Source organism: Oncorhynchus masou, chromosome 6 (genome assembly GCF_036934945.1).
Source record: "Oncorhynchus masou masou isolate Uvic2021 chromosome 6, UVic_Omas_1.1, whole genome shotgun sequence".
Taxonomy (NCBI): domain Eukaryota; kingdom Metazoa; phylum Chordata; class Actinopteri; order Salmoniformes; family Salmonidae; genus Oncorhynchus; species Oncorhynchus masou.
In genome coordinates this window covers 16,817,291-16,842,778 of record NC_088217.1, presented here as the reverse complement: position 1 = coordinate 16,842,778, position 25,488 = coordinate 16,817,291, and the positions used below count along the sequence as shown (strand labels likewise).

The window sequence follows — 25,488 nt, the reverse complement described above, 5'->3', positions numbered from 1 at the left end:
TGGGTTCTCACCATATTTCCTGCTATTTGGAAGGGCTCCACTGCTACCTGTTGACCTTGTATTTGGGTTAAAAATAAAGTAACAGGAGAAATCATACCAGGATGCTAAGAAGTGGAAACAACAGCTGGCAGAAGCTTACGATATCGCCATAAGAAACATGTAGAAATGAACAGCAAAGTGAAAAGCCTCAGAAGAAAATGAGTTGGGTTCTGGTCTCAGGGGATCGTGTACTGGTGGGGAACATGTCAGAACATCGGGGGCCAGGAAAGCTAAGATCACACTGGGAGGATCAATTACACGTGGCGGTAAACAGGAAAGGTGATGACAGCCCTGTCTATGAGGTCAAATCCGAGAGGGGTACAGGCAGGGGGTGGGTTCTGCATCGCAATATGCTCATGTCATGTAATTCCCTATGTAACGGATGTGAAACGGCTAGCTTAGTTAGCGGTGCGCGCTAAATAGCGTTTCAATCGGTGACGTCACTTGCTCTGAGACCTTGAAGTAGTAGTTCCCCTTGCTCTGCAAGGGCCGTGGCTTTTGTGGAGTGATGGGTAATGATGCTTCGTGGGTGACTGTTGTTGATGTGTGCAGAGGGTCCCTGGTTTGTGCCCGGGTATGGGCGAGGGGACGGTTCAGCCAGTTCAAGCATTGAGTAGAGGTCTGTGGAGAAAGGAACTACTCCAGCATAGAGGTCTGGGAGGAGCTGAGGGCTCAGAGACTCAATCATCCCATGATGAAGTGGACACTGATTCATTGGGGTCAACCATGACCTTGCCCGGCAGAGGAGGCCCAGAGACATCCAAACATTTAACACTTTTTTAATATATTTTTTTATTTTATCTTTATTTAACTAGGCAAGTCAGTTAAGAAAAAAACTTATTTACAATGACTCCAGCCAAACACAATCACAGCCAGTTGTGATACAGCCTGGATTTGAACCAGGGTGTCTAGAGTGACACCTTAGTGCCTTAGAACACTGCACCACTCGGGAGCCGCTTTAGGGCTGCCTAGCGCTTATCAGGATATGAATTAGAGATGTTCAGATTTATTCATTTAAATAAAATAAAAATTGACTTTACTCATCACAGTGAGATAATGTTTAGTAGGAGTTGGTGTCTTTGCCCATATAGGTAGACTGGGCATGTCTATATAGTTATTGTCATGACTTCCGCCGAGAGTCGGCTCCCCTCCTTGTTCAGACGGCGTTCGGCAGTCGACGTCACTGACCTTCTAGCCATCGCCGCTCCATTTTTCATTATTCCATTTGTTTTGTCTTGTTCCCCGCACACATGTTTTGCATTCCCTAATCAACTGCATATATATATATATATTCCTCTGTTCCCCCCATATCTTTGTGTGGGATTGTTTTGTTACGTGTTTTGTATTGACACGCCTAGCTGGTTTGTCCCCCGGGTACTATGTTGTTAGGAATTTTATGAATAATGACTAAACAATATCTACATTTAAATAGAACTATAATTAATTGAACTCTACCCTGTTTTACAATATCTGATTAATAATGTTAATTCATAAGGAAGGGATTGTGTAGCATGAAACAAGGGGTAATTAAACATAATAAACATTTACATTTACATTTAAGTCATTTAGCAGACGCTCTTATCCAGAGCGACTTACAAATTGGTGAATTCACCTTCTGACATCCAGTGGAACAGCCACTTTACAATAGTGCATCTAAATCATTTAAGGGGGGGAGGTGAGAAGGATTACTTATCCTATCCTAGGTATTCCTTGAAGAGGTGGGGTTTCAGGTGTCTCCGGAAGGTGGTGATTGACTCCGCTGTCCTGGCGTCGTGAGGGAGTTTGTTCCACCATTGGGGGGCCAGAGCAGCGAACATTTTTGACTGGGCTGAGCGGGAACTGTACTTCCTCAGTGGTAGGGAGGCGAGCAGGCCAGAGGTGGATGAACGCAGTGCCCTTGTTTGGGTGTAGGGCCTGATCAGAGCCTGGAGGTACTGCGGTGCCGTTTCCCTCACAGCTCCATAGGCAAGCACCATGGTCTTGTAGCGGATGCGAGCTTCAACTGGAAGCCAGTGGAGAGAGCGGAGGAGCGGGGTGACGTGAGAGAACTTGGGAAGGTTGAACACCAGACGGGCTGCGGCGTTCTGGATGAGTTGTAGGGGTTTAATGGCACAGGCAGGGAGCCCAGCCAACAGCGAGTTGCAGTAATCCAGACGGGAGATGACAAGTGCCTGGATTAGGACCTGCGCCGCTTCCTGTGTGAGGCAGGGTCGTACTCTGCGGATGTTGTAGAGCATGAACCTACAGGAACGGGCCACCGCCATGATGTTAGTTGAGAACGACAGGGTGTTGTCCAGGATCACGCCAAGGTTCTTAGCGCTCTGGGAGGAGGACACAATGGAGTTGTCAACTGTGATGGCGAGATCATGGAACGGGCAGTCCTTCCCCGGGAGGAAGAGCAGCTCCGTCTTGCCGAGGTTCAGCTTGAGGTGGTGATCCGTCATCCACACTGATATGTCTGCCAGACATGCAGAGATGCGATTCGCCACCTGGTCATCAGAAGGGGGAAAGGAGAAGATTAATTGTGTGTCGTCTGCATAGCAATGATAGGAGAGACCATGTGAGGTTATGACAGAGCCAAGTGACTTGGTGTATAGCGAGAATAGGAGAGGGCCTAGAACAGAGCCCTGGGGGACACCAGTGGTGAGAGCGCGTGGCGAGGAGACAGATTCTCGCCACGCCACCTGGTAGGAGCGACCTGTCAGGTAGGACGCAATCCAATAAACACCATTCCAGCGAGATTAGAGAGGAATGGGTTGTGGGTTTTTAAGTAAGCAAAAAGGATCGTTAACCTATGTTTGAACCGACTCAACTTAGCTCTGGGATGTTTAGATAAGGCAGCGAGTGTCTCCCTATGTTTTCCATTATATGGAGCTGTCTTCTAAATAGTGATGGATGAAGGTGAGACTCCATAAGTTAATCTTGATATAGTGTGTGTTTCCCTAGGAGGTTGGAATAAACTTTTGAACCTGCTTTGTCCTGGTCGATAGGAGGATGGACATTTTATAACCTATGACATCATATTTTGTATATAAACTGTTGTTCATGGTTCCATGGCAGTGACCTCCGAGAATAAATACTATATCTAATTTTGAGAAGACTGGTCTCTGTCTATTTTATTCATATAAGAATCTTACCAATTCTTATAAATAGACTGAGTGATATAATTAATGTACACATATAGGAATTATGAAATTCCGATGACATATGTTGAAACCCGGAGTGTGTTTAATTGTTAAACATGTTTTGATTATTTGTGACTTTGTCGCGCTTTGCACTTTTGCCTTTGGCTGGAGATTTATTGGACACTGTTGCATCCATCTGTTGTTTGCTTCTGCCAAATAAAGTGTGCGCCTGATCACATCTCTCTGCTCTCCTGCACCGGACTTCAACACCAGTAGCGCATATGCTAACAGAATCCCACACCGGTTAGACGAGTCGAGGAACGTGTCCGAGAACACTCGATGATTCTGCAACATCTCAGCGCCATGATGGATTGCGTTGTCCAGACCATGGACCGCTGGGAGAGACAGGGAGTCTCTCCAGCGCCTCGACCAGCACAACCAGGGGTACCTCTACCCATCCCCCCTGTATCCGGTCCCAGTGGGATGCGTCTCTCCCTTCCTAGGGAGTATGATGGGACGGCAGCACAGTGCCAGAGGTTCCTATTACAGCTGGACCTATACCTGGCCACCTTGGGAAGAGAGAGGGTGTCCGCCCTTGTCTCTACCTCTCGGGGATAGGTCTGGAGTGGGCAAAAGCCGTGTGGGGAGATGGAGATGTGGCGTTGGACCACTTCGAAGAGTTCACCCGCGGGGGAGCGGCTTTTCCACCTGAGGCAGGTGACGAGGAGCGCCCAGGAGTTCGCTCTAGAATTCCAGACCTTGGCAGCCGGAGCAGGATGGAATGACAGGACCCTTATCGACCACTACCAATGCAGCCTGCGCAAGGACGTCTGGCGGGAGTTGGTTTGCAGGGATGCCACTATCACCTTTGACCAACTGCTGGATCTGTCCATCCAGTTGGATAACCTGCTGGTCACCCGCGGATGTCCAGAGAAGGCTCTGTCGGTTCCGTCTTCCAGCACCCCCGCTCCAGTGCCCATGAGCTGCGCTTAGGGAGGCTGGAGGAGGGGCCTTCACATGCACCATCTGTGGCCGCAGAGGGCGCACTGCCGGTCGGTGCCGGGCTGGTCCCTCTGGGGGTCAAGACAGCAGGCAGGGCTCTCTGGCGTCACCCCAAGGTGAGTCTGCACCACTCTCATCCAGAGCCCTCTGTTGACCACCTGTTTGTGCATGTTTGTTTTCCCCGCATTCCCAGCATAAGGCGCTCGTCGATTCAGGCGCGGCTGGGAATTTTATCGACAGAGCATTCACCCTTAGTTTAGTGATTCCCATTGTTCCTGTGGTTAGACCTTTCCCTGTACACACTCTGGATAGTCGACCATTAGGGTCTGGGTTAATTAGGGAAGCCACCATCTCCCTGGCCATGGTGACGCAGGGGAGTCACGAGGAGAGAATCAGTCTCTCCTGTTGTTTGCTTCTGTCGAAAAATTGTCCGCCTGATCACAACTCTCTGCTCTCCTGAACCTGACTCCAACACCAGTAGCGTATACGCTGACAGTTATATGGGTGTTAGTTCAGTTTTCTCAGGTGTTCTCTTGACCAGTACTTACTTAACCCACTGTTCCTAGGCCGTCATTGAAAATAAGAATATGATCTTAACTGACTTGCCTAGTAAAATAAAGGTAAGATATATATATTTTTTTCAATGACCCCTGAGATCCTCAAGAACTTCTATATATGCACCATCGAGAGTACCTTGTCTGGCTGCATCACCGCCTGGTAGAACAACTGCGACCACAAGGCTCTACAGAGGGTGGTGGGAACTGTGAAAGGCCCAAAACATCACTGGGAGCAAGCTCCCCGCCCTCCAGGACATTTACACCAGACTGTTTCTGAGGAAGGCCTGGAAGATCGTCAAGGACTCCGTCACCAGAGCCACGGACTATTCACTTCGTTTCCATCTGGCAAATGGTAAGGGAGCATCAGGTCTACCACCAGGCAATCAGACTGTTGAATGGCTAACCCTAACTGTCTACCTTCCCAGACCTGAACCTTAGATAATATTTAGGTAAGACTTTCTATGAAACCCATATGCATAATGCATTATACAACATTATACATATACCCATAATGCACTATGATATAGTAATAATTAAGTATAAGTGTAGTCGCACTGGATAAGAGCGTCTGCCAAATGACTTAAATGTAATGTAAATGTAGTTATAGACACATAAAGACTCAGTCCCTGAGTGGTGCAGCGGTCTAAAGCGAAGAGGCTTCACTGGTTTCAATTCCAGGCTGTATCACAACAGGCCGTGATTGGGAGTCCCATAGGGCAGTGCACAATTGTCCCACCGTCATCCAAGTCAGGGTTTGGCGGGTGTAGGCCGTCATTGTAAACAAGAATTGATTCTTAACTGACATGCCTAGTTCAATAAAGGTTCAATTATATAAATAAATACAATTCTGCTGATGCATTATAGTTATAATCACTTATAATGTACAGCAACATGTAGTGCTTCATAATTGCTGGTCACTTTTTCCTCAAGGATCATACAGCATTATAATGACTGTCAATGTGATGCATATCTAACCTTTTTGTCAATGAGCAGCACATCATTATTACTGCATCCTAATCTTTGTTTTGGTGTGTTATAGCATACTTATAAGCCACAATTAAGTAATGTTCTTTGATTGCTTTAGGTAAGGTGATGAAAGGCAGACAGCTATTTGTTGACATTGAGGTATATGCTGATGTTGAGGCTAAGTCGCTCACCCACCATTGCACCTTCTATCAAATGGTGAGCTGGACCTTGCTTTACATGCACAGACAGTTACATTGTTATGTGTTCATCTACAAAGCCCTTCTGAGTAAACGACCTCTCTTCCTCTGTAGCCTGCTCTTGTTCACCAGTAGCAGTTACCAGACACGGTCTACTAGGTTGTTGGTAAAGCCTCAGGGCAGTTACGGAGAAAGGCAAGACTGCCTTTTCCTATTGTGCACAAGAGGCATGGAACAGTCTGCAAAATGTGGCATGGACCTTTACCTCGATGTACTAGTGCCCCTTAGTGAGTTTAAAACTCTGGCCTAAAACTATGTTCAGGAGGAGTGTAACTGTTTCCTGTAGGCCAGATCAGCTCTTGATAACGTGTTGTTGTATGTTTTTTTCCCTGGTTAAATAAGCTGTTACTGTACAATTCTAAAGTTGTCATTGTATGTTTTCGTGAAATGTCATGACTTTTTGGAGGGTAAAAATGTTTGACCATTAAAATGCTATTTTCCCAAACCCCTAACCCTAACCTTAACATTTATCCTAAATCTAAATCTAACCCTAACCTTAACCCTAGCCATATAATTAACCTTAACACCAAAACCTTCAATCAAACCCCTTAAACTTAAAATAGCATTTGAACAAATTCAGGACTTGAAAAAAGTCTTAAATGTTAGAACTTTTGGGGTCCGGATAATGTAGGAAAAAAAACACACACACACACACACACACACACACACACACACACACACACACACACACACACACACACACACACACACACACACACACACACACACACACACACACACACACACACTGTCAAAACTGCTGTTCTATTTATATTCTATTTTATGCAACTGCAACACCAAGACATTATCCACTTCATATTTGTAAGTACAGTCATACTTGACATATCACATTCATAATGCTTTAACTAGCTATATATGCAATTGTGACCGCATCAGTTTTACTACTATAGCTACTACTTTCTTCTACTATTTGTTTTTTTTAATACAAAATGTATTTAAATCTATTTGAAATGCCTGAAATTGGTCTCTAGCTAATCACCATAATATAATATTATTAATAGAAAATAGTAGACAGCAAGGGCAAGGCTGGAGGGATTTGAGGCTCGCGACCAGATGCGCGTTCTCGATTATAAACCTCTGACGCCTTCATCCGGGAATCTGGTACGAACTCGCTCTCCAACATGGCGGCGCCAGGTGAGGTTTATGTGGGTGAACGAGCTAGGTCGGTTGGGAGATTTCAGAGGGTATTAGCTCGACACAATTTAGCAAATATCGTTTGACGAGTGTCTACACCTTGTCGTGTCAATCTGTGTCGGTGTCCTATGTGTATATTTTCATCAAATTACTGTTTCTCAGGGATAAAGACGCCGCTGCCGGCGAAGGGATCTAGCTAGCTAACGTCGTTAGCTTCGCGAGGCAGCTATTTGCTCAGAATTTAATAATTTCTTCCCGGTGTTTTTCTTTGAGTGATATGTTACGGGTATTGCGTTGACTTTAGCCTGTGCCTTTGGATTGTATCAAACATTTTAGTAGGTCGTAGTGTTATTCATAAGCAACTGACACATTGTGTCTAGGTAGTCGACGATTTACTGTGGCGCTAAGACAAGCAAGCGCATTTCTTGTAGGAGGGTCTGGTTCAGTGGCATGGGGTTCTCAAGGAATTTCCCACGTGCGGAATTTGGTAACGGATGGGTGAAGCAGGACAGTTGCTGGACGCGTCCTATCGCTGGCCTCCCCTCAAATGTTAGCAGGCTGGCGTATTTAATGATGTCAGCCACATGCCACTAGCATAGGCCTTAAAGTATTCCTGGTAAGCAGTCCTTTGCTGACGAAGCCAGTGGATGTAATGACAATGGCTAGCTAAGCAACTAGCTAGCTCGTTAGCTTACTAACATACCAGTGGTAGCTAAAGCTGTATTGGCCGCTAACGTTAGTTAGCTTGGAACCATCCAGTTTCGAAATTATTTGGTTAATGTTAGCTAGTTTTGGCAATATGGCTACATTGGCAAGAATGACTCACTGGCTATTTCCCCAGTTTGGTTTCACGTAATTCATAATGATTCACCACGTGGAAGGCACTACTTTGCACCTAGGCCTAACTTACACGCTGCTAGGATAATTAAATATTGTAGCTTGTTTTACAGTGTGTATTATTGGTATTGTTGTCACTCACTGCACGAGTGCAATCACCATTCATTGTAAAACAGTGTGTGGGACCCACTGACAAGATACCAATTGTAAACAGGCTGTGTGTGATGCTCTGTAGTGTGTGAAAAGAATGCCCTGACAGCTGGGATTTTCACAATGAAGCCGCCAGCCCTCTTTGTTTTTCCCCAGTCTGCTTCAAACCAAAACAAACCGACCAAACCTGCTCCATTAGAAGAGCTGGGTCTCATTGAAACCAGTAGTCTACCAATTTAGTCACAATAACTAATTTTAATGTCTGTCACACACCTAGTGTTGTTGCCCTTGAAGAAACAACTAAACTCTCTGTTGCTGAAAATAAGAAACTGTAAAAGCACTTCAGTGATGCCCAATTTTGTTTTAGAGCATTTCAATATAGTGGCAGTTAATATGCAGTGAGAGAGACCACTCCCTGTTTTATCAGGTTGGCATTCATGGGGATGACTCAAGTACTGGAGGCAGCTCTGAAGGGTAATCACTAGCTGGCCTTAACCACACCTCTACCCTTATGCCTTAACTTTAAATTAAGACCAAAAAGCACATTTTTGTTTGAATTTTTTTACAATATGTAGCCAGCTTTCACTTTGCAGCTGGCCAATCTAGTGGGAATCTCTCAGCTCTGCCTCCAGTGCAAGATTAATCTCAAATGTCATCCTGCAGTTTAGAATGGGTCAGTGGGGCCAAGGCTCATCTGGCTGGCTTTGGCCCCACACACACTATGAAGACCTATTAGACAGACACACTGTTCCATTATCATGGTCTGCACGTCACTGCTCCTTTCTGACACGATGCTGGACGGGAGCACTCCACAACAGTGAGAAATTGCTATTTGTTCACATGCAGCTGTTGGCATAAAGGGCGGATTGAGGCCTTTTCTAAACCAATGCGCTTGTTTTGCCTTCGTCAGAGATTGTCAATGGCAGTTTGTGAAAATGATGCAACATAGTTTCAGGCATTTCCACTAGCTCGGTATAGACACTTTCATTGGTTTCCAACGCAATGCAGGACTGCCTGGGGGTAGAGGGCTGCACTCCTGCGGAATGCCAACAGGACCTGCTGGTCCCAATAGAGATCATAGTAGCCAATCAGCATTTTTCGTGCTGCAGTTAGGAGCGGGCAGTCTGTCTGACTATTTTGGGATGAAAATATTTCTCTCAGATGATTTGAAAACAGCTGTCTTTCTGCTTTGTATGCATTAGCCTGTCTACTGTATTAAGAAAACCTATTTGTTGCATTATTCACATAGTCAGATTTTGCTGCTTTTGATGCTTTAAGTTCAGTAGCCTGCCTCCTAATTAGGTGTGCAAGATAAAGTGCGTCTGTATATGTGGTCTCAATTAAATAGAGAAGGCTGCCTACGCATTGGCGGAGAATCACGTGGCAGTTATCTTTCCAAGGAATTTTCATTAAATATGACTAGACAATAGTTTACTACAGTGTCTGTAAATAAATAATAATGGTAATAAGTGGAGGGCGCTCAACAGACTTGAGTCGAGGTGCAATCAAACAAATAGATTATTGAATAGACACAATGTGCGCTTAGGCTAAAATTGGTGAGCGAGTATTGCCTGTTCATTTTCTATATATATTGTTTGCCCATTTATTTGTCTCTGCCTGCAAATCGTCCTTCTAAAAGGTGGGCTATATCCTATATGCTAAAGAGAAAATGTTACTGTCCTCTCAACATTCTTGCTACTTCAAGTTCAGTATCCATATGTGAAGATCAGGTGCATGTGTGGTCTCGATTCAAGACTAGGCTTGGGTGATACTGTTTATATTGTATACTGGGGACAGACAGTGTGATTTTTCAATACTGCTTAAAAAAATAAAATAAAGAAATTCAAAGGGGTGTTGTGTGCTACTCAACTGCTTATAAACTAAGTATAATTATAAGACATCTAAGATGTCAAATTATACCGAGCTCCAGCTATGCATTTGGTTTGCTACCGAAGTGGCTAGATATCAAGCTTCTTGGTTACAGCAGAGACATTCTATCCCCTTCTGGATCAAGATCCCTGTTGCCTAAATTGTTTTGTACGTCCAAACATTTTATTTTATCCCCCACTATAGTATGGTAGAGACGTTATGAAAATCTGCATACCGCCCAACCCTAGTAGGCTATAGCCTATGCATGGGTGGCAAAGCACAGGGCCATTATCTTTACAAGGAAATTTACTTCCTAAATATGATTAGGCTATAGTTTACTACATTGCCTAGAAATGAATATTTATCTCCCATATTTGTCTCTGTCTGAAAATAGTCTCACTCCTACAACATGTCTCGAGAGAGTGCACGTCTCTTCAAACTACGTTAAGCCTGTTTGATTATTGGCTAGTAATACCGAAAGCCTAATAATGGGACACGTGACAATCTCTGGCAATTTAACCTATTTCTTGGGTTATTTTTGTGGATTTTGATATTGCCTGTAGGGTGCTAAATTGCTTGGACCATACCTTGCAAGTGAGCTGTGTCACATACGCCTAAAATAACATTGAAGGACTGGTTGGGTTTGGACCTGTTGTGCGTGGGAGTAGAACAGAAATCCAGCGGAGTGCGGTAATAAAAATTGCGGACGGAATGAATAAATCCATCTCTCGCAAACCACTACCTCGAGTCTAGTAGTTACAAATCAAGTTAAATGGACCGCTTGTAGTGGGATATGACTTCGTAATTACATCAGTCAAAATGTATTCCAATTGTACCCTCTATCTCTTACGTAAGAGACTGACAACCATGCTAATCCAGTCCCCTTAGATTGGAAACTAGGGACTAGTGGTCGTTTTTGGACAGTTCACATCTGTACATTACATTTCCCTTCGATGTTTCATGCAGCCCACTGATCTCCCTCTCTCTCCCTCTCCAGCTAAGAAGAAGGGGAATAAGAAGGGGAAGACCCTGACCCTCACTGACTTCCTGGCAGAGGACAATGGGAGTGGAGGCAATGCTCCACCACCGCAACCCAGCTACGCCAAGTCTACCAGCTGGGCCGACGAGACGGATGACGTGGAGGGAGATGGTGAGAGACACATGATGCTTGATGAGATCTCATATGGGGGCTCATCCAAAGATGCAAACTTACCAGGGTTTCACATTCACTAGGGTGCAATGCCAACTATGCAGATCAGTGAAATGTAGCATTGGGAATCATGTCTTGTTGTTCCACAGTACATTTCTATCTGTTTTCGGTAACATTGCACCTGTCCATGGAAAAACATATCCCTCTTCCTTACTCCTCCCACTCTTTCTCTCAGTGTCCACCTCCTGGCACTCAGGGGAGGACAGTTACCGGGCCCCGGCCATAGATCGCAACATCCTGCCCACGGCGCCACGGTCAGCCCGCGAGCCCAACGTGGACCGGTCGCGCCTCCCCCGCAGCCCCCCCTACACCGCCTTCCTGGGCAACCTGCCCTACGACGTCTCTGAGGAATCTATCATGGACTTCTTCCGGGGCCTAGCGGTATGTACTAGATCCTGTCAGAACGGCATCTGTGTTAACAAAATCTGTGTGTTCAGTAGATACAAAGTAGTGAAAAAATGCTTTGCTCTCCTACCTGGACATGTCTACGTTGTGCCGTCTCAACATGACTCTGGTGTGGGAAGGATACCACACACTTTTTGACTTGTGTATTATTATTTATATATATCTTATTTATTTAACTAGGCAAGTCATTTATGAACATTCTTATTTACTCTGACGGCCTACCCTAGCCAAATCTGGATGATGCTGGGCCAATTGTGCGCTGCCATATGGGACTCACAGTCAAGGCCGGATGTGATACAGCCCAGATTCGAACCAGGAACTGTAGCGATGCCTCTTGCATTGAGTTTAGGGCAGGGCGGTATAACATATTTTATCATATACTGGTATTGATGCAGAGACCAGTTTGTTTTTTTACTTTACCTTCTATACCGGCATTTTAATGTTTGCTTTGTTAAATGTGATACGCCATGTGTAATGTCACTTTTTTTTATTGTTCACTTTACTACTTGAGTCATCTCTCTCTCGGCTCTTTCTCTCCATGTCACTTTCCACAATCTATCCAAGCCCCCTGTCACTCAAGGAGCGCAATTTATGTTCCTCAACCACGCCACTTGCATTCAGTCTGCATGGTCAATGCAGCACATGCAACAATGTTGACAACAACAATGTTTTCACTTTGTTTCTTAATATAAATCCACTAGTGTTCTATAATGACACTATTAGTTTGTTTCTTACATCAGCAAACAGCTAGTTTGTCGTCTTCGCAAGTTGCCCTAAATCTTGAGACACAAAACGTTAGCTGCTAATAGCTATCTATCTAGCTAATAAATGCACTGAGTAAGAGCAAACGTACCTAGCTAATACAGCCTGATAATACCAGTGATGGTGTAGACCTAAATCAGCATGTTTGTGCAACAGTGTCTTCTAAATCAGAGGGATATGAAAAGCAAGAATATGTTAGCGACATGGAGTAGCTAAGAGAACACACAATGTAGCCAAAGCTTATAGGGTCTCCTAGGAAACACTTATCAACATGTTAGTTCCTAGCCTGTCACAAAAGCTCTCCCTGGCATTTTAATTTGTTGTCATCTCAAGCAACACTGTATTCAAAGTGTGCACTATTATATTCTAACCATAGAACAGGCATTCTATTTCCATGATTCCAACAGTTTTTCTCCAATTCGCAAGTCAAATCGCAATTGCAACATTTGGTTAAAAATAAGTTATTGATAATTTGCCCATATCTTGCAGCCCTATGTGGCAGTGTGGAAATTCTCAATTGAGCACTAGTGTAAAGTACTGAAGTAAAAATACTTGAAAGTACTACTGAAGTTTTTTTGGTATCTGTACTTTACTATTTTATTTTTGACAACTTTTACTTCACTAAATTCCTAAATAAAATACTGTACTTTCTACTCCATACATTTTTCCTGACACCTAAAAATACTTGTTACATTTTGAATGCTTAGCAGACAGTAAAGTTGTCCAATTCACGCACTTGTTAAAAGAACATCCCTGGTCATCTACTGCCTCTGATCTGAAGGACTCGCTAAATTAGTAAATTAGGTCTGAGTGTTGGAGTGTGCCCCTGGCTATCCATTAAAAAATAAATATGGTGCCATCTGATTTGCTTAATATAAGGAATTTGAAATGATTTATGCTTTCACTTTTGTTACTCAAGTACACTTTATCAATTACATTTACATTTAAGTCATTTAGCAGACGCTCTTATCCAGAGCGACTTACAAATTGGTGAAATCACCTTCTGACATCCAGTGGAACAGCCACTTTACATCTGCATCTAAATTACATTTACTTTTGACACTTAAGGATATTAAAACAAAATACTTTTAGACTTTTACCCAAGTATTTTAGTGGGATGACTTTTACTTGAATAATTTTCTGTTAGCGTATCTTTTACTTTTACTGAAGTATGACAATTTCGCACTTTTTCCACCACTGCAATTGAATGCCGGAAATGCAGAAATTATAGATGTGCCGAAATTTGTTTTGGTTGAATTGAACAGTGTAAAACAATCAGAATGAAAGACTCATTGAAATCACTTAGAATGTGTGTTTTGCCACCCTGGGATCACTCACTACTCATAAAGCAGTATGGAACTTCTATTTTTCAAACAGTCAAATACCATCCAATTTATTTTTTTAAATACCATAATATTTTGACCACATCGCCCAGCCCTAATTGAGTTGCAATGCCTTAGGCCGCTGTGCCACTCGGGAGCCCAAGAATGTAGATCTTTGTAGACAGATCTACATTTTCAACACAGTGTAGATCTGTACTGATTGACAGTTACTGTCAGTATATAGGAAAGGGGAACTGTAAAACATTTACTATTATAAGGGTTTGCACCAAAAACAAATCTATTAGACTCTTTACCAAACTTAGTTTTTGCTGACCAGCCTCGTTATCTTCAGAATTATACACCTATTGGAACCTGCCAACAGTGAGCCTCTTGGCACCAATCGAAGCCGTTGCTGTTCTCTTGTAGCAGACACGGTCAAATGATGCCAAAAACAACACTTTCACCGACGGTCGCTGTGCAGTTTGACAATAACTGACTTAGCAACATTAAGGGGAAGGACACTTGATGCTAAATTGTGCCTAGATATAGTGTTATGTGTGTTTCTTGGCTGTCATTGTGATTATATGACAGATCTAATAAGTGTTATCAGGATTCTAATTTGATTTCTCCCCCAATGATCGCTGCAGAAAAGTTTACTGTTTTGAAGGAGATATGAGAAACTGAATGACTGATGCTTGTGGTCAGCTGTTTATACACCAGTTGTTTGTATTCCTGTTAGGGATGCACATTTTGGTCAATTTTGCTGCTGACTAACCGACCCCTCATTAACCGGTGAACAAACTTTTTTTTTTTTTTTTTTTCCCCAAACAATAAAATGAGGTGATTGACAGAAAATGCTATGCATGTATACAAAGAACGGACATTTTTCATTAAGAGCTGGAAACATGCAACAATAGCAAACCTGTCGTCTTAGTCAAAAGGCTATAGTTTATTATTGAACATGCAACTCCTGTAATGAAGCAGCCAATAAAAAGTCATTTTTGAACATTTGCCAAAGTGATCAGTTAGATATGTGATAGACAAATCTCAGTTAGAAACTTAGAGAAGGGGAGCTTATCGTAATGACTAGGATGGGTTGCTAAAATGAGCATTCTGCCTTTGGCTTATTGACAATGAAAGAAAGTTGATAGGAAAACCAATCGAACAGAAGAAACATTCTGTGTCTTCATGAAATAATTGCCGCCACTTTCTATGGTTGTATTTTGGCTAGGCTACTTTGAAGCAAAGTAATACATATCTCATTATTTAAAGTTAAACGTTTGGGTGTCAAACAGTTGTACTACTCCAAGCTCACATTGCAAAGTGGTGTGTTTGTTAATTGTGGCTATAAAACAGTTAACACACGATTGCATTTAGAATTATTATTCGTTTTGCAATGACTGGGCTTACAAAAGCTCATGCTGTCTGACAGGCAATATCCTAGTTTGAGGAGCAGAATAGCCTATGTATGCTGAACGCGTGTGATAAGATGCTTAACAATTAACAAAATATTTAATTCCACAAAATTATTCAAATGTACCTATAGAACCATAAGCATGACCGGTCAAATGTATTTTCGGCTGCTAACTGATTTTTAATGGTTAACTGTTACCATTCCTAATTCCTGTCAAACTGAAGGACATTCAACCCACCTGAGGTTAATCATTGCCTATATCTATAGGAGGCGGCTTAGCTGGAACCATCAACCTGTCTATCCTGTAAATATACTCTGAGTGTGCAAAACATTATTAACACCTTAATATTGAGTTGAACACCCTTTTGGCAAATTCGACACGTGGGTTCATGCAAGCAGAATGCCTCTGAACCCTACCAAGTGCAAGGTCCTATCAGTAACCTTAACAATAAATCCACCTGTCCCATGCCACCTCAGGATTGAGTGCCAGGATCTGTGTGTGACAGTAAAACGGGTAGCCTAAAACTTAAGAGCGTTGGGCCAGTAACCGAAAGGTTGCTGGTTAGAATCCCAGAGCCGACTAGCTCTGTTCCCTTCAAAGACACTTAACCCTAATTGCTCCTGTAAGTTGCTTTGGATAAGAGCACCTGCTAAAATATGTTAACATTTTAGGGGTAATTTTACAGAAGGACTTACAGTGGGGTGAGCAGGTTGCGACTAAACTAACGAAAAGCAGCAGATCACTGTTTCTCCTTCGCCGTCTTAAAAGGTTCCATGTGCCACAGGAAGACCTGGTGAACATGTACACCCTCTACATAGGCCCCACCCTAGAGAATGCCCCTCCCGCTTGGCACAGCTCACTGACCCAGCCCAGTCTGATGACCTGGAGCATATTCAGAAGAACGCATGCCGCACCATCCCAGGAGGACACTCCAGTTTTACCTGTCCCTACCTCGGCTTCATGAAAGACATACAACTCTGCACTGACTGCTGTCAGCCTCTTAAAATCTAAATCCAGAGACTGGCTACCCCCTCACTGACGGGCAGGAACGTCCGCAGCCAAAACAAACTACGAAAGTCTAGAACTGAATGGTACACGAGGTCACCAATCCCATATTTCTGCTCATTGATTGAGTCACTTTAAAACAAATTAACTAATATTGTCCTGCGATTTTACTCTTTCTATTTTATTTTTATCCATGTTTGTCAGTGGTGGGAAAAGTACCTTATTGACGAAAGTGAAAGTCACCCAGTAAAATCCTACTTGAGTAAAAGTCTAAAAGTATTTGGTTTTAAATATACTTAAGTATCAAAAGTCAATGGAATTGCTAAAATATACTTAAGTATCAAAAGTGTAAATATATTTTTTTCAAATTCTAAATATTAAGCAAACCAGGCGGCACCATTTTATTTTTATTTTTTACAGATAGTCAGGGGCATGCTCCAACACTCCGACATATTTTACAAATGGAACGTGTTTAGTGAGTCTGCCAGATCAGAGGCAGTAGGAGTGTTCCATTGATAAGTGTGTGAATCTGACAATTTTTCTGTCCTAAGCGTTCCGTACTTTTTGGTGTCGGGATTTTTTTTGCGTATGAAGTGTAATTTTTATGAGGAATGTTGTGAAGTAAAAGTTGTCAAATGTGAATAGTAAAGTACAGATACTTTAATGTACGACAAGTATTTTGTGTTTTTACTCAAGTGCTTTACATTACTGTATGTTTGTATGCTCATTGTTTTCAGTTTGTATTAACTGCTATATGAGTGTAATAAAATAACTTACTTATTATATATACAGTACCAGTCAAAATCAAATGTATTTGAGATTCTTCAAAGTAGCCACCCTTTGCCTAGCAGCTTTGCACACTCTTGGCATTCTCTCAACCAGCTTCACATGGAATGATTTTCCAACAGTCATGAAGGAGTTTCCACAATGCTGGCAATGCCTAATCATAATTGCTTTAAATCACACGATATGCATCTTATCTTTTTTACAACAAAAAATAGAAACTGGAAATTTTCATATTGATATAGATGTGCAAGATACGAATATGAAGTTTAAAATGTATGTATGTATGTATGTATGTATGTATGTATGTATGTGTGTGTGTGTGTGTGTGTGTGTGTATGTATTTTTTCTATATGATGCTAAACTGGAACCATCAACCTGTCTAGGCCAGTTAATATACGTGTGTGTATATATTATTATCCTATTATCTATAGGAGGGATAACAAACCGTCTAGCCAGTTAAAATACAAGTGTATATTAGGGATGCGCGATATATCGGATTTGGCCGATTAGCTAAAAATGGGAACATCGGCAAAACCGATGTCAAAGCTGACGTGCAAATCAATATGACGTAATGACACCACGTAAAATGTTGAGCTATGCGTGCAACACAGCATTCCTAAACTAGCCCACAATATCTGCTGTGTGGATCGAGCAGTCATTTGAAAGAGTAAGAACATTTCAGCGAGACAACTCATGTGAAATCCATTAAAGCCGAGAGACCGGAATCCATTGCCCCTGACAATCAACCGTTCTCTGTCGTGGGTGATGTTGGCTTTCGCCGACTGGTCGTGCACCGGTACACACTACCAAGCGCGCTGTTTTTCAGGTGTTGCCTCACCAAAGTTGCACAGTAATAGCATCACTGCTATTAGCTTCACGACTTGCATACTATGGAACGCCGTTTGGGTCTTTGCGTGTCAAAGATACAGTAGCACTGTCAAAGCTGCACAATAAAGTCTGCAAACACTAGCCACGAACGATGTGTTTACAATACCGCTTTGGTAAAGCATTATTTGTTCGACTGCAACTTCTGGGGTAGCTAGCTTTAGCTTGGTACCTAACTAGCACCAATACAACCAGCCTGAAAACAATGACCAGTAGAACTTACAGTAATTTTCATTATTCTTAGCAATGATTTAGGAATCCTTGTAAGTATTAGCTAGGTTGCCACTTGTTCGCCTATTGAAATTGAACTTCAGTTCATAAAAATAAATAGCTAGTCAGCAACTTAACCCTGTTGCCCAAAGCTAATGTTATAAGCAGCCAACTAGCTTCATCTGGCTAGTGAGACTCGACCACACCTGGTTATGTGTTGTGAAGCTAGGCACAATAGTGGAATTTGCGGTTTGCCTTCAACATAAAAGTATGTAATTTACAGTAATGCAAATTAATACAAATAGTATAATTATGCCATACTTTTATTTTGAAGGCAAACCGCAGAGTCCACTATTGTGGCAAATCCTTATTGTGGCTAGCTTCACATAGATGGGTCTGACCGCCATTAATCAAATAAGAACTATCTTATAAATTATGGTTATTTTAGATGACACCTAGCTATACAGTTGGCTAGCTATTTGACACGTCAGTGTTATTTGATGTTTATCTTTTTTGATACGCAAAGACCCAAACGGCATTCAATAGAAATCCTGGTAGAGGATGAAAGGACTGAACAAATGGACAACGAAACAACACAGCAAGTAAGTTAAAGATAGGTTTTGATTATGTTTTACTGGTAATGGGGCCATAAGTAAATGGCAACAAAAATAACTATTTCGTGTGTGTAACCTTAACCAGGCAAGTCAGTTAAGAACAAATATTTATTTACAATGATGGCCTGGAAGACGCTGGGTCAATTGTGCGCCGCACTATGGGACTCCAATCACAGCCGGATGTAATGGCCTCGATTCGAGCAAGGGACTGTAGTGACACCTCTTGCACTGAGATGCGGTGCCTTAGACCCCTGCGTCCATGTGTATTTAACTGTACTAGAATGCGTAAAAGGCCACTAAAATTGTAAATATCATTGTTTTTTTGGCAAGGAAAATTTCAAATTGGTGCATCACTAGTGTATATATTTATTATCCTATCTATAGGAGGCTTAACTGGAACCATCAACCTGGCCTGTTCTTGAAACCACCAGTTGTCTTCTGGGGATTGACACTTGATGGACAGTTGCCCATTGGGCAAGTCGAAAGCATTTTTTTTATTTTACTTGTCCAAAGGTTAAGATGACTTGCCTGAAATGTAGCTGTTTACACAAACAAGCGCCATATACTGAACTATCTTCAATGTTAACATGGGAGGCATCAGAAATATAGATTTTGTTAAAGGAGTTGACATGTTGGAATGCAAGTACTGTACGTTAAGGAGAGAGGTTGAATGTGGGAGGAGACCTGCCAATGTATGCAAAGGAGTTTGTAGCTATCTTATTGCCCTCAAGTACATTTTTATTAATCTCATTATACAGTAACTCATTCTTATCATGTCATTGCAATATTTCTCATCTGTTCTGAGACTGTCCGTATCAGCAATCACTCATCAGTCTAATTTTTGACTTCATACTAGCAAAGTTCTCCATCAGCTCACTCTCACTGCTCTGTCTCCCCTCTGTTCTCAGATCAGTGCTGTGCGCTTGCCACGGGAGCCCAGTAACCCAGAGAGGCTGAAGGGCTTTGGCTACGCCGAGTTTGATGATGTGGACTCCCTCCTGAGGGCGCTGACCCTCAATGAGGAGGTAAGGAATAGCAGCAGGAATGGTCAAAGGGTCTTAACTAGAGTTCCATCCATCAGAACACTGATCAATGCAATGTATGATGACCCACTCACTTAGTTGGGATTAATCCCATAGACATTTTCTATAATTTCAACCCATATCAACATCCATTCAATTTTGGTAATTGACTACACGGGACAAAAAACAAATGTTGATTTAGTAACAGTACGAGAGCTTTTTGTAAATGCGTTTATCAAATGAATTGTTCAAGACAAATATATTGCATTTTAATGTAAATGACAGGTAAATAGTTTCCACCTATCACACTGGAACATGCAGGTATGGAAAGATGAGTTTGTTCATATAGGCCACATTATTGGTAATGACTTGCTTGTTCCCTGCCCCTCTGTCCTAACAGAACCTGGGAAATCGCAGGATCCGGGTGGATATTGCAGATCAGTCCAACGACAAGGGTGAGTTATACACACAATCTGAAGAACATGGGCACATCCATGTACTTTCCCCAGTTGCTGGAGTTTTAGGCAGACTCATGCAAAACAGAAAGGGAAATGCAGCACACTGCTGCTCATGCGCCCAGGTGATATTTATTTACGTTTGAGCATACACAAACCATGATTCTAACTTTCTACTGTACTATGGGAACAGAATGGCCAAATGTTCTATCACTTGACCTGGGCTTTGTAAGCATCATAGATTTTAGGCACAAACGGTAGTAACACATAACTGTAGGAGCATCTATTTTGTCCGATGTTAGGCTGATTTTTACTCCAAACGTTCCTCGTAGCAAGACTTCATTGACTCGTACGTAAAGTTAAAATTTAAAGCATGCTCTGGAATCTCTATAGTTTGTGGAGATGTTGCAGGGTCTCTGGAGTACATCAGGAGTTTAAATCCAGCCTTAGATATTATGGGGTGGTTTCCTGGGCACAAATTAAGCCTAGTCCTGGGCTATAAAGCTAATGGAGAATATTACAAGTGCTTTTAGTCCAGGACTAGGCTTATTCTGCTTCCAGGAAACCAGCCATATGTGTCAGGAGAACAGTTGATGCACATCCCACATTTCTCATAAAATGTAATGCCGGGGCAAAAAACACAGAAGTGCAAGAGCAACAAAAAATAGTTTTCTAATGTGGTGCAGAAATAAAGCACCCGGGGGAATTTACAGTGTGTTGACTTTTCATTCTTTATCTTCTAATTTTATACCTAACCTCCTATGGCCAGAGGGGAGAGATAATGGCCAGATGGGCGGACGGGACAGGATGGGCCGTATGGGAGACATGGGGGGCCCCGACAAGACAGACAGTGATGACTGGAGGGCCCGGCCCACTGCTGACGCTGATGATGGACCCCCAAAGAGAGAGGAATCCGCTTTCGGTGAGAGTCACTCCCTCTAAGCTCAAAGTGGACTCAGCATGCACACATCCCTTTTTAAAGCACCCTGCTAAAATTGGGAGGGCGAAGCCTCACGGCTTGGCTCTTGCAAGCATGTAAGCACGGGTACACCAAGGAAGGAGAGAAAAGGCACAGTGTCGCAAATGAGGCTAGGGCGGACCTCTTAATGTCCAATGTCCTTTGTCTCAAGGCTACGTGCTACACTATTTATCTGAAATGTTAAGCATGCATGGTCATGTTTTAGACTGTCCATACAGTTCAAGTTCTTATCTTCAACCTTATGACAAGAACTGCGTACGTTCTATAACTTTTTCTTAGTATTGCTTAGATCTCAACAGGCAGGCAATTTTCTTTCTGTCCCCCTCAGGGTCACGCGACCGCTATGGAGACCGTGACGGGCCGAGACGGGACAATGACCGTGGATTTGGCGGTGACCGGGACCGCGGATTTGGCGGTGACCGGGACCGCGGATTTGGCGGCGACCGGGACGGAGGCAGAGACCGCGGCTTCGGCGGCAGAGACCGCTATGACGACCGGGGAGGTGAGAGCGGAGGTGAAACCACTGCTCAAAACTTAGCATATCATCGATACTCCAGAATACGCTTCACTTTGTTATCCAGATCCTCCTCTGTCAGATTGTCATCAGTCCATCAATCCTCCTGAATGATTATGAATGTCAATCCATATGCTCTTTTTTTGCTCTTAGCCTTGCTTAGGACTAATTCTCACAGGAAAACTGACTCATGGCACTTCCCGACAGTGCGTTTTTGAAAATCGGAATGTCTTGATGTATGCTTAAAAAAAATTGCAGCTGATAAATCACGAGGATTTTCTGAAAGGTGTTTTCACTTTGCGACTTACAGCTCCCCTGCGGTCGTGACAGTCTGTCATTTCCACTAGTATAAATAGTTCAGCATTTATACTTTCTCTCAAACCGATACACCATGCTGAGTCGCAAAGTTTAGGTCCTGCAGTTACATTGATTTGACTGTGGTTGCTGGTGCTAAAATCTATTCATTTCTCAAGTGTGGCAGCTGTATTTTTTTGTTCTGTGAACAGCTTGTAAATTCTTGGCCCTTGTACTCCCTCTACTCCACCACAGCCTTTGGCTCCCGCAGGGACCGGGACGATGGCGGGCGACGTGCCTTTGGCAGTGGCTACCGCCGTGATGATGACGGGGGTGGTGGTGGCCGCTACGGGGATCGGGATCGCTACGGCGGGGACCGAGAGGACCGATATGAGAGGCGCGAGGAGAGAGGTGGTGAGGGTAATAAACCCTCAAATTACATTCAATATTATTTTGCTTATTCCATTATATTCTGTATGATATCAACCACATGTCCATCCTCTTACCCCTGCTGACACCATCCTCCCCTCAGGTCCCCTGCCTAGGTCCCCCTTTTAATTACTGAGTAGTGTTGTATTATGTAATATGAACAGGTCTCCCTTGGTGATGATGTATTCAAGGTTCAAATAAAGGTTAAATTAATGCAAAATATGTCATCCTTATAACCCATATTCACTGTTACACCCCCCCCCCCCACTTCCCTCCACACCCAGGTGGTCCCACCCAGAGACCCAAGCTGGTCCTGAAGCCACGCAGCACACCCAAGGAGGAGGAGCAGGCCCGCAGCGGTGGTGGGGGAGCTGCCCCAGCTGCTCCAGCGACTGCCCCCAGCTCCGGCCGTGCCTCCATCTTCGGAGCAGCCAAGCCTGTGGACACTGCAGCCAAGGAGCGAGAGGTGGAGGAGAAACTCCAGAGGCAGCTGGAAGAGGACAAGTCCAGGGGCTTTGATAGAAAACCCCGTGACAGAGACAGGTGAGGGGTTGAGGGTGTAGCTGGAAAGTGCCAGAGCTGAAATGTTCTCTCAAATTGTGCACTCTTAGTGAGCATTTCTCCTTTGCCAAGATAATCCTTCTACCTGACAGGTGTGGCACATCAAGAAGCTGATTAAACAGCCTGATCATTACACAGGTAAACCTTGGGCTGTGGACAATAAAAGGCCACTCTAAATTGTGCTGTTTTGTCATTACTCAATGCCACAAGTTGAGGGAGTGTGCAATTGACATGCTGACTGCAGGAATGTCCACCTGAACAGTTGCCAGAGAATTAAATGTTAATTTCTTTACCATAAGCCGCCTCCATTTTAGAGAATTTGGCAGTGCGTTCAACCGGCCTCATAACGGCAGGCCACGTGTAACCATGCCAGCCCAGGACCTCCACATCTGGCTTTTTTACCTGGGGTATCGTCTGAGACCAGCCACCCAAACAGCTGATGAAACTGAGGAGTATTTCTGTCTGTAATAAAGCCCTTTTGTGGGGGAAAAAAACTTGTTGTGGGCTCAGCTCTCCAGGGGTTGGGCTCGGCTCTCCAGGGGGTAGGCCTATGCCCACCCGAGGCTGCACCGCTGTCCAGTCATGTGAAATCCATAGATTAGGGCCTAATTAACTTATTGCAATTGTCTGATTTCCTTATTTGAACTAACTTAGTAAAATATTTGAAATTGCTGTATGTTGCGTTTTTATTTTTTTGTTGAATATATTTACCCAATCTTTCTCTTTGCGTGCGTAGGGACCCAAGTTGGAGGAGTGAGGAGCCACCTTCTGAGCGACCTGCAACACGCTCCCGCACAGGAAGTGAGTCATCACAGACTGGAAGTACATCTGGAGGAAGAGGTGATCAACCATATTAATCTTCTGAGGTTTATCCAGTTCTCTTTGCTTGTGGTGTGAGCACGCATACATGATCAACTTTTAAATGTGACCACGCTATCCATTGTATTTTCACTGTAGATATGTTTTCTGTCAGCTATCAAATTAGTGGTTCCTTGCAACAGCCACTCCTTTTCAGCAGTATTTCAAGGAATGCGTATCTATGGTGTGATCTGTTTGCTTAAATATGTGTGTTTATATACAGTACCAGTCAAAATTTGTGGGCACCAACACATTCAAGTGTTTTTCTTTATTTTTACTATTTTCTACATTGCAGAATAATAATGACATCAACTATGAAATAACACACATGGAATCATGTAACCCAAAAAGTGTTCAGATCAGTATTTCAGATCAGTAAATCAGTATTTACTTTTGAGATTCTTCAAAGTAGCTACCCTTTGCATCGAAGACAGCTTAGCACATTCTTGGCATTCTCTCAAGCAGCTTCATGAGTTTGTCACCTGGAATGCTTGAAGGAGTTCCCACATATGGTGAGCACTTGTTGGCTGCTTTTCCTTCACTCTGCGATCCAACTCATCCCAAACCATCTCAATTGGGTTGAGGTTGGGTGATTGTGTAGGCCAGGTCATCAGATGCAGCACTCCATCACTCTTTCTTGGTCAAATAGCCCTTACACAGTCTGGAGGTGTTGGGTCAGTGTCCTGTTGAAAAACAAATGATTGTCCCACTAAGTGCAAACCAGATGGGATGGTGTATCGCTGCAGAATGTGGTAGCAATGCTGGTTTAAGGTGCCTTGAATTCTAAATAAATCAGTGTCACCAGCAAAGCCCCACCACCTCCATGCTTCACGGTGGGAACCACACATGCGAAGATCACCTTCTCTGCGTCTCACAAAGGCATTGGAACCAAAAATCTCAGTTGGACTCTTCATACCAAATGACATATTTCCACTGGTCTAATTGCTCATACATACATTGCTTATGTTTCTTGGCCCAAGCAAGTCTCTTCTTATTGGTGTCCTTCAGTCGTGGTTTCTTTGCAGCAATTTGACCGTGAACACCTGATTCACAGTCTCCTCTGAACAGTTGATTTTGAGATTAGGGGTGCATGATATCTCGGTAAACATATTAGCTATAAATGCCAGCATTGGTATCGGCCTGATGTCTAGTTTAACACCAACCGATGTCAAAGCTGATATAACGTAGGTAGATTATGTAATGATGCCACAAAAAATACAGCGCTGCGCATTCCTAACCCAGCCCACAATGTCTGCGGTGTGGATCTATTTTGAAGTTTCAAAGGAAGATAACAAAAAGGCCATATGCAATGTTTGTGCTGCTATTATTTCCTGAGGGGAGAAAGTCCAATACCACAAACGTAATTACTCATTTGAAAGTGCATCATCCCCAGACGTTCAGTGACTACTTAGAACAAAAGCAGAAAAAAACTAAACTCACCTCCTCAACAACTAAACGAGTTCCAAGTCGAGCAGTCATTTGGAAGAGTAAGAATTTCACCTTGACAACTCAAAAGCTCAATTCATTAACGGCAAGATAATGGATTTCATTGCCCTTGACAATCAACTGTTCTCTGTCGTGGATGATGTTGGGTTTCGCCGACTGGTCGAGCACCTTCAGAATGGTGATGTGTGGCTACTTTGAAGAATCTCACAAAATATATTTTGATTTGAACATGTTTTTGGTTACTATATGATTCCATGTGTTATTTCATAGTTTTGATGTCTTCAATATAATTCTACAATGTAGAAAATAGTAAAAAATAAAGAGAAACCCTTGAATGAGTACTTCCGACTGTTACTGTG

The 25,488-nt window shown here is 43.1% G+C and overlaps 1 protein-coding gene and 2 non-coding genes across 8 annotated transcripts in view; all 3 read left to right on the top strand.

Annotated features, from left to right (window-relative positions):
- The first annotated feature begins 7,032 nt into the window (after positions 1 to 7,032).
- LOC135541425 (eukaryotic translation initiation factor 4B-like) overlaps positions 7,033 to 25,488 on the top strand; it is a 35,298-nt gene continuing 16,842 nt past the window's right edge. For 4 of the 6 annotated variants that reach the window (XM_064967674.1, XM_064967673.1, XM_064967671.1 and 1 more), the window contains exons 1-10: positions 7,099 to 7,129; positions 10,955 to 11,107; positions 11,343 to 11,548; positions 19,480 to 19,596; positions 19,994 to 20,048; positions 20,818 to 20,970; positions 21,356 to 21,541; positions 22,091 to 22,255; positions 22,549 to 22,807; positions 23,562 to 23,665. In XM_064967674.1, coding sequence (XP_064823746.1) covers positions 7,111 to 7,129; positions 10,955 to 11,107; positions 11,343 to 11,548; positions 19,480 to 19,596; positions 19,994 to 20,048; positions 20,818 to 20,970; positions 21,356 to 21,541; positions 22,091 to 22,255; positions 22,549 to 22,807; positions 23,562 to 23,665 — 1,417 coding nt within the window. In that variant the 5' untranslated portion in view covers positions 7,099 to 7,110. Of the gene's footprint in view, positions 7,130 to 10,954; positions 11,108 to 11,342; positions 11,549 to 19,479; positions 19,597 to 19,993; positions 20,049 to 20,817; positions 20,971 to 21,355; positions 21,542 to 22,090; positions 22,256 to 22,548; positions 22,808 to 23,561; positions 23,666 to 25,488 lie in introns of all 6 variants that reach the window. The other 2 variants (XM_064967669.1, XM_064967670.1) reach the window with 2 other exon arrangements.
- Positions 14,046 to 14,180, top strand: LOC135542827 (small nucleolar RNA SNORA16B/SNORA16A family). Its single transcript, XR_010456145.1, has one exon. It is a non-coding gene; the product is annotated as a small nucleolar RNA SNORA16B/SNORA16A family (small nucleolar RNA).
- On the top strand, positions 21,015 to 21,194 carry LOC135542833 (small nucleolar RNA SNORA81). Its single transcript, XR_010456151.1, has one exon. It is a non-coding gene; the product is annotated as a small nucleolar RNA SNORA81 (small nucleolar RNA).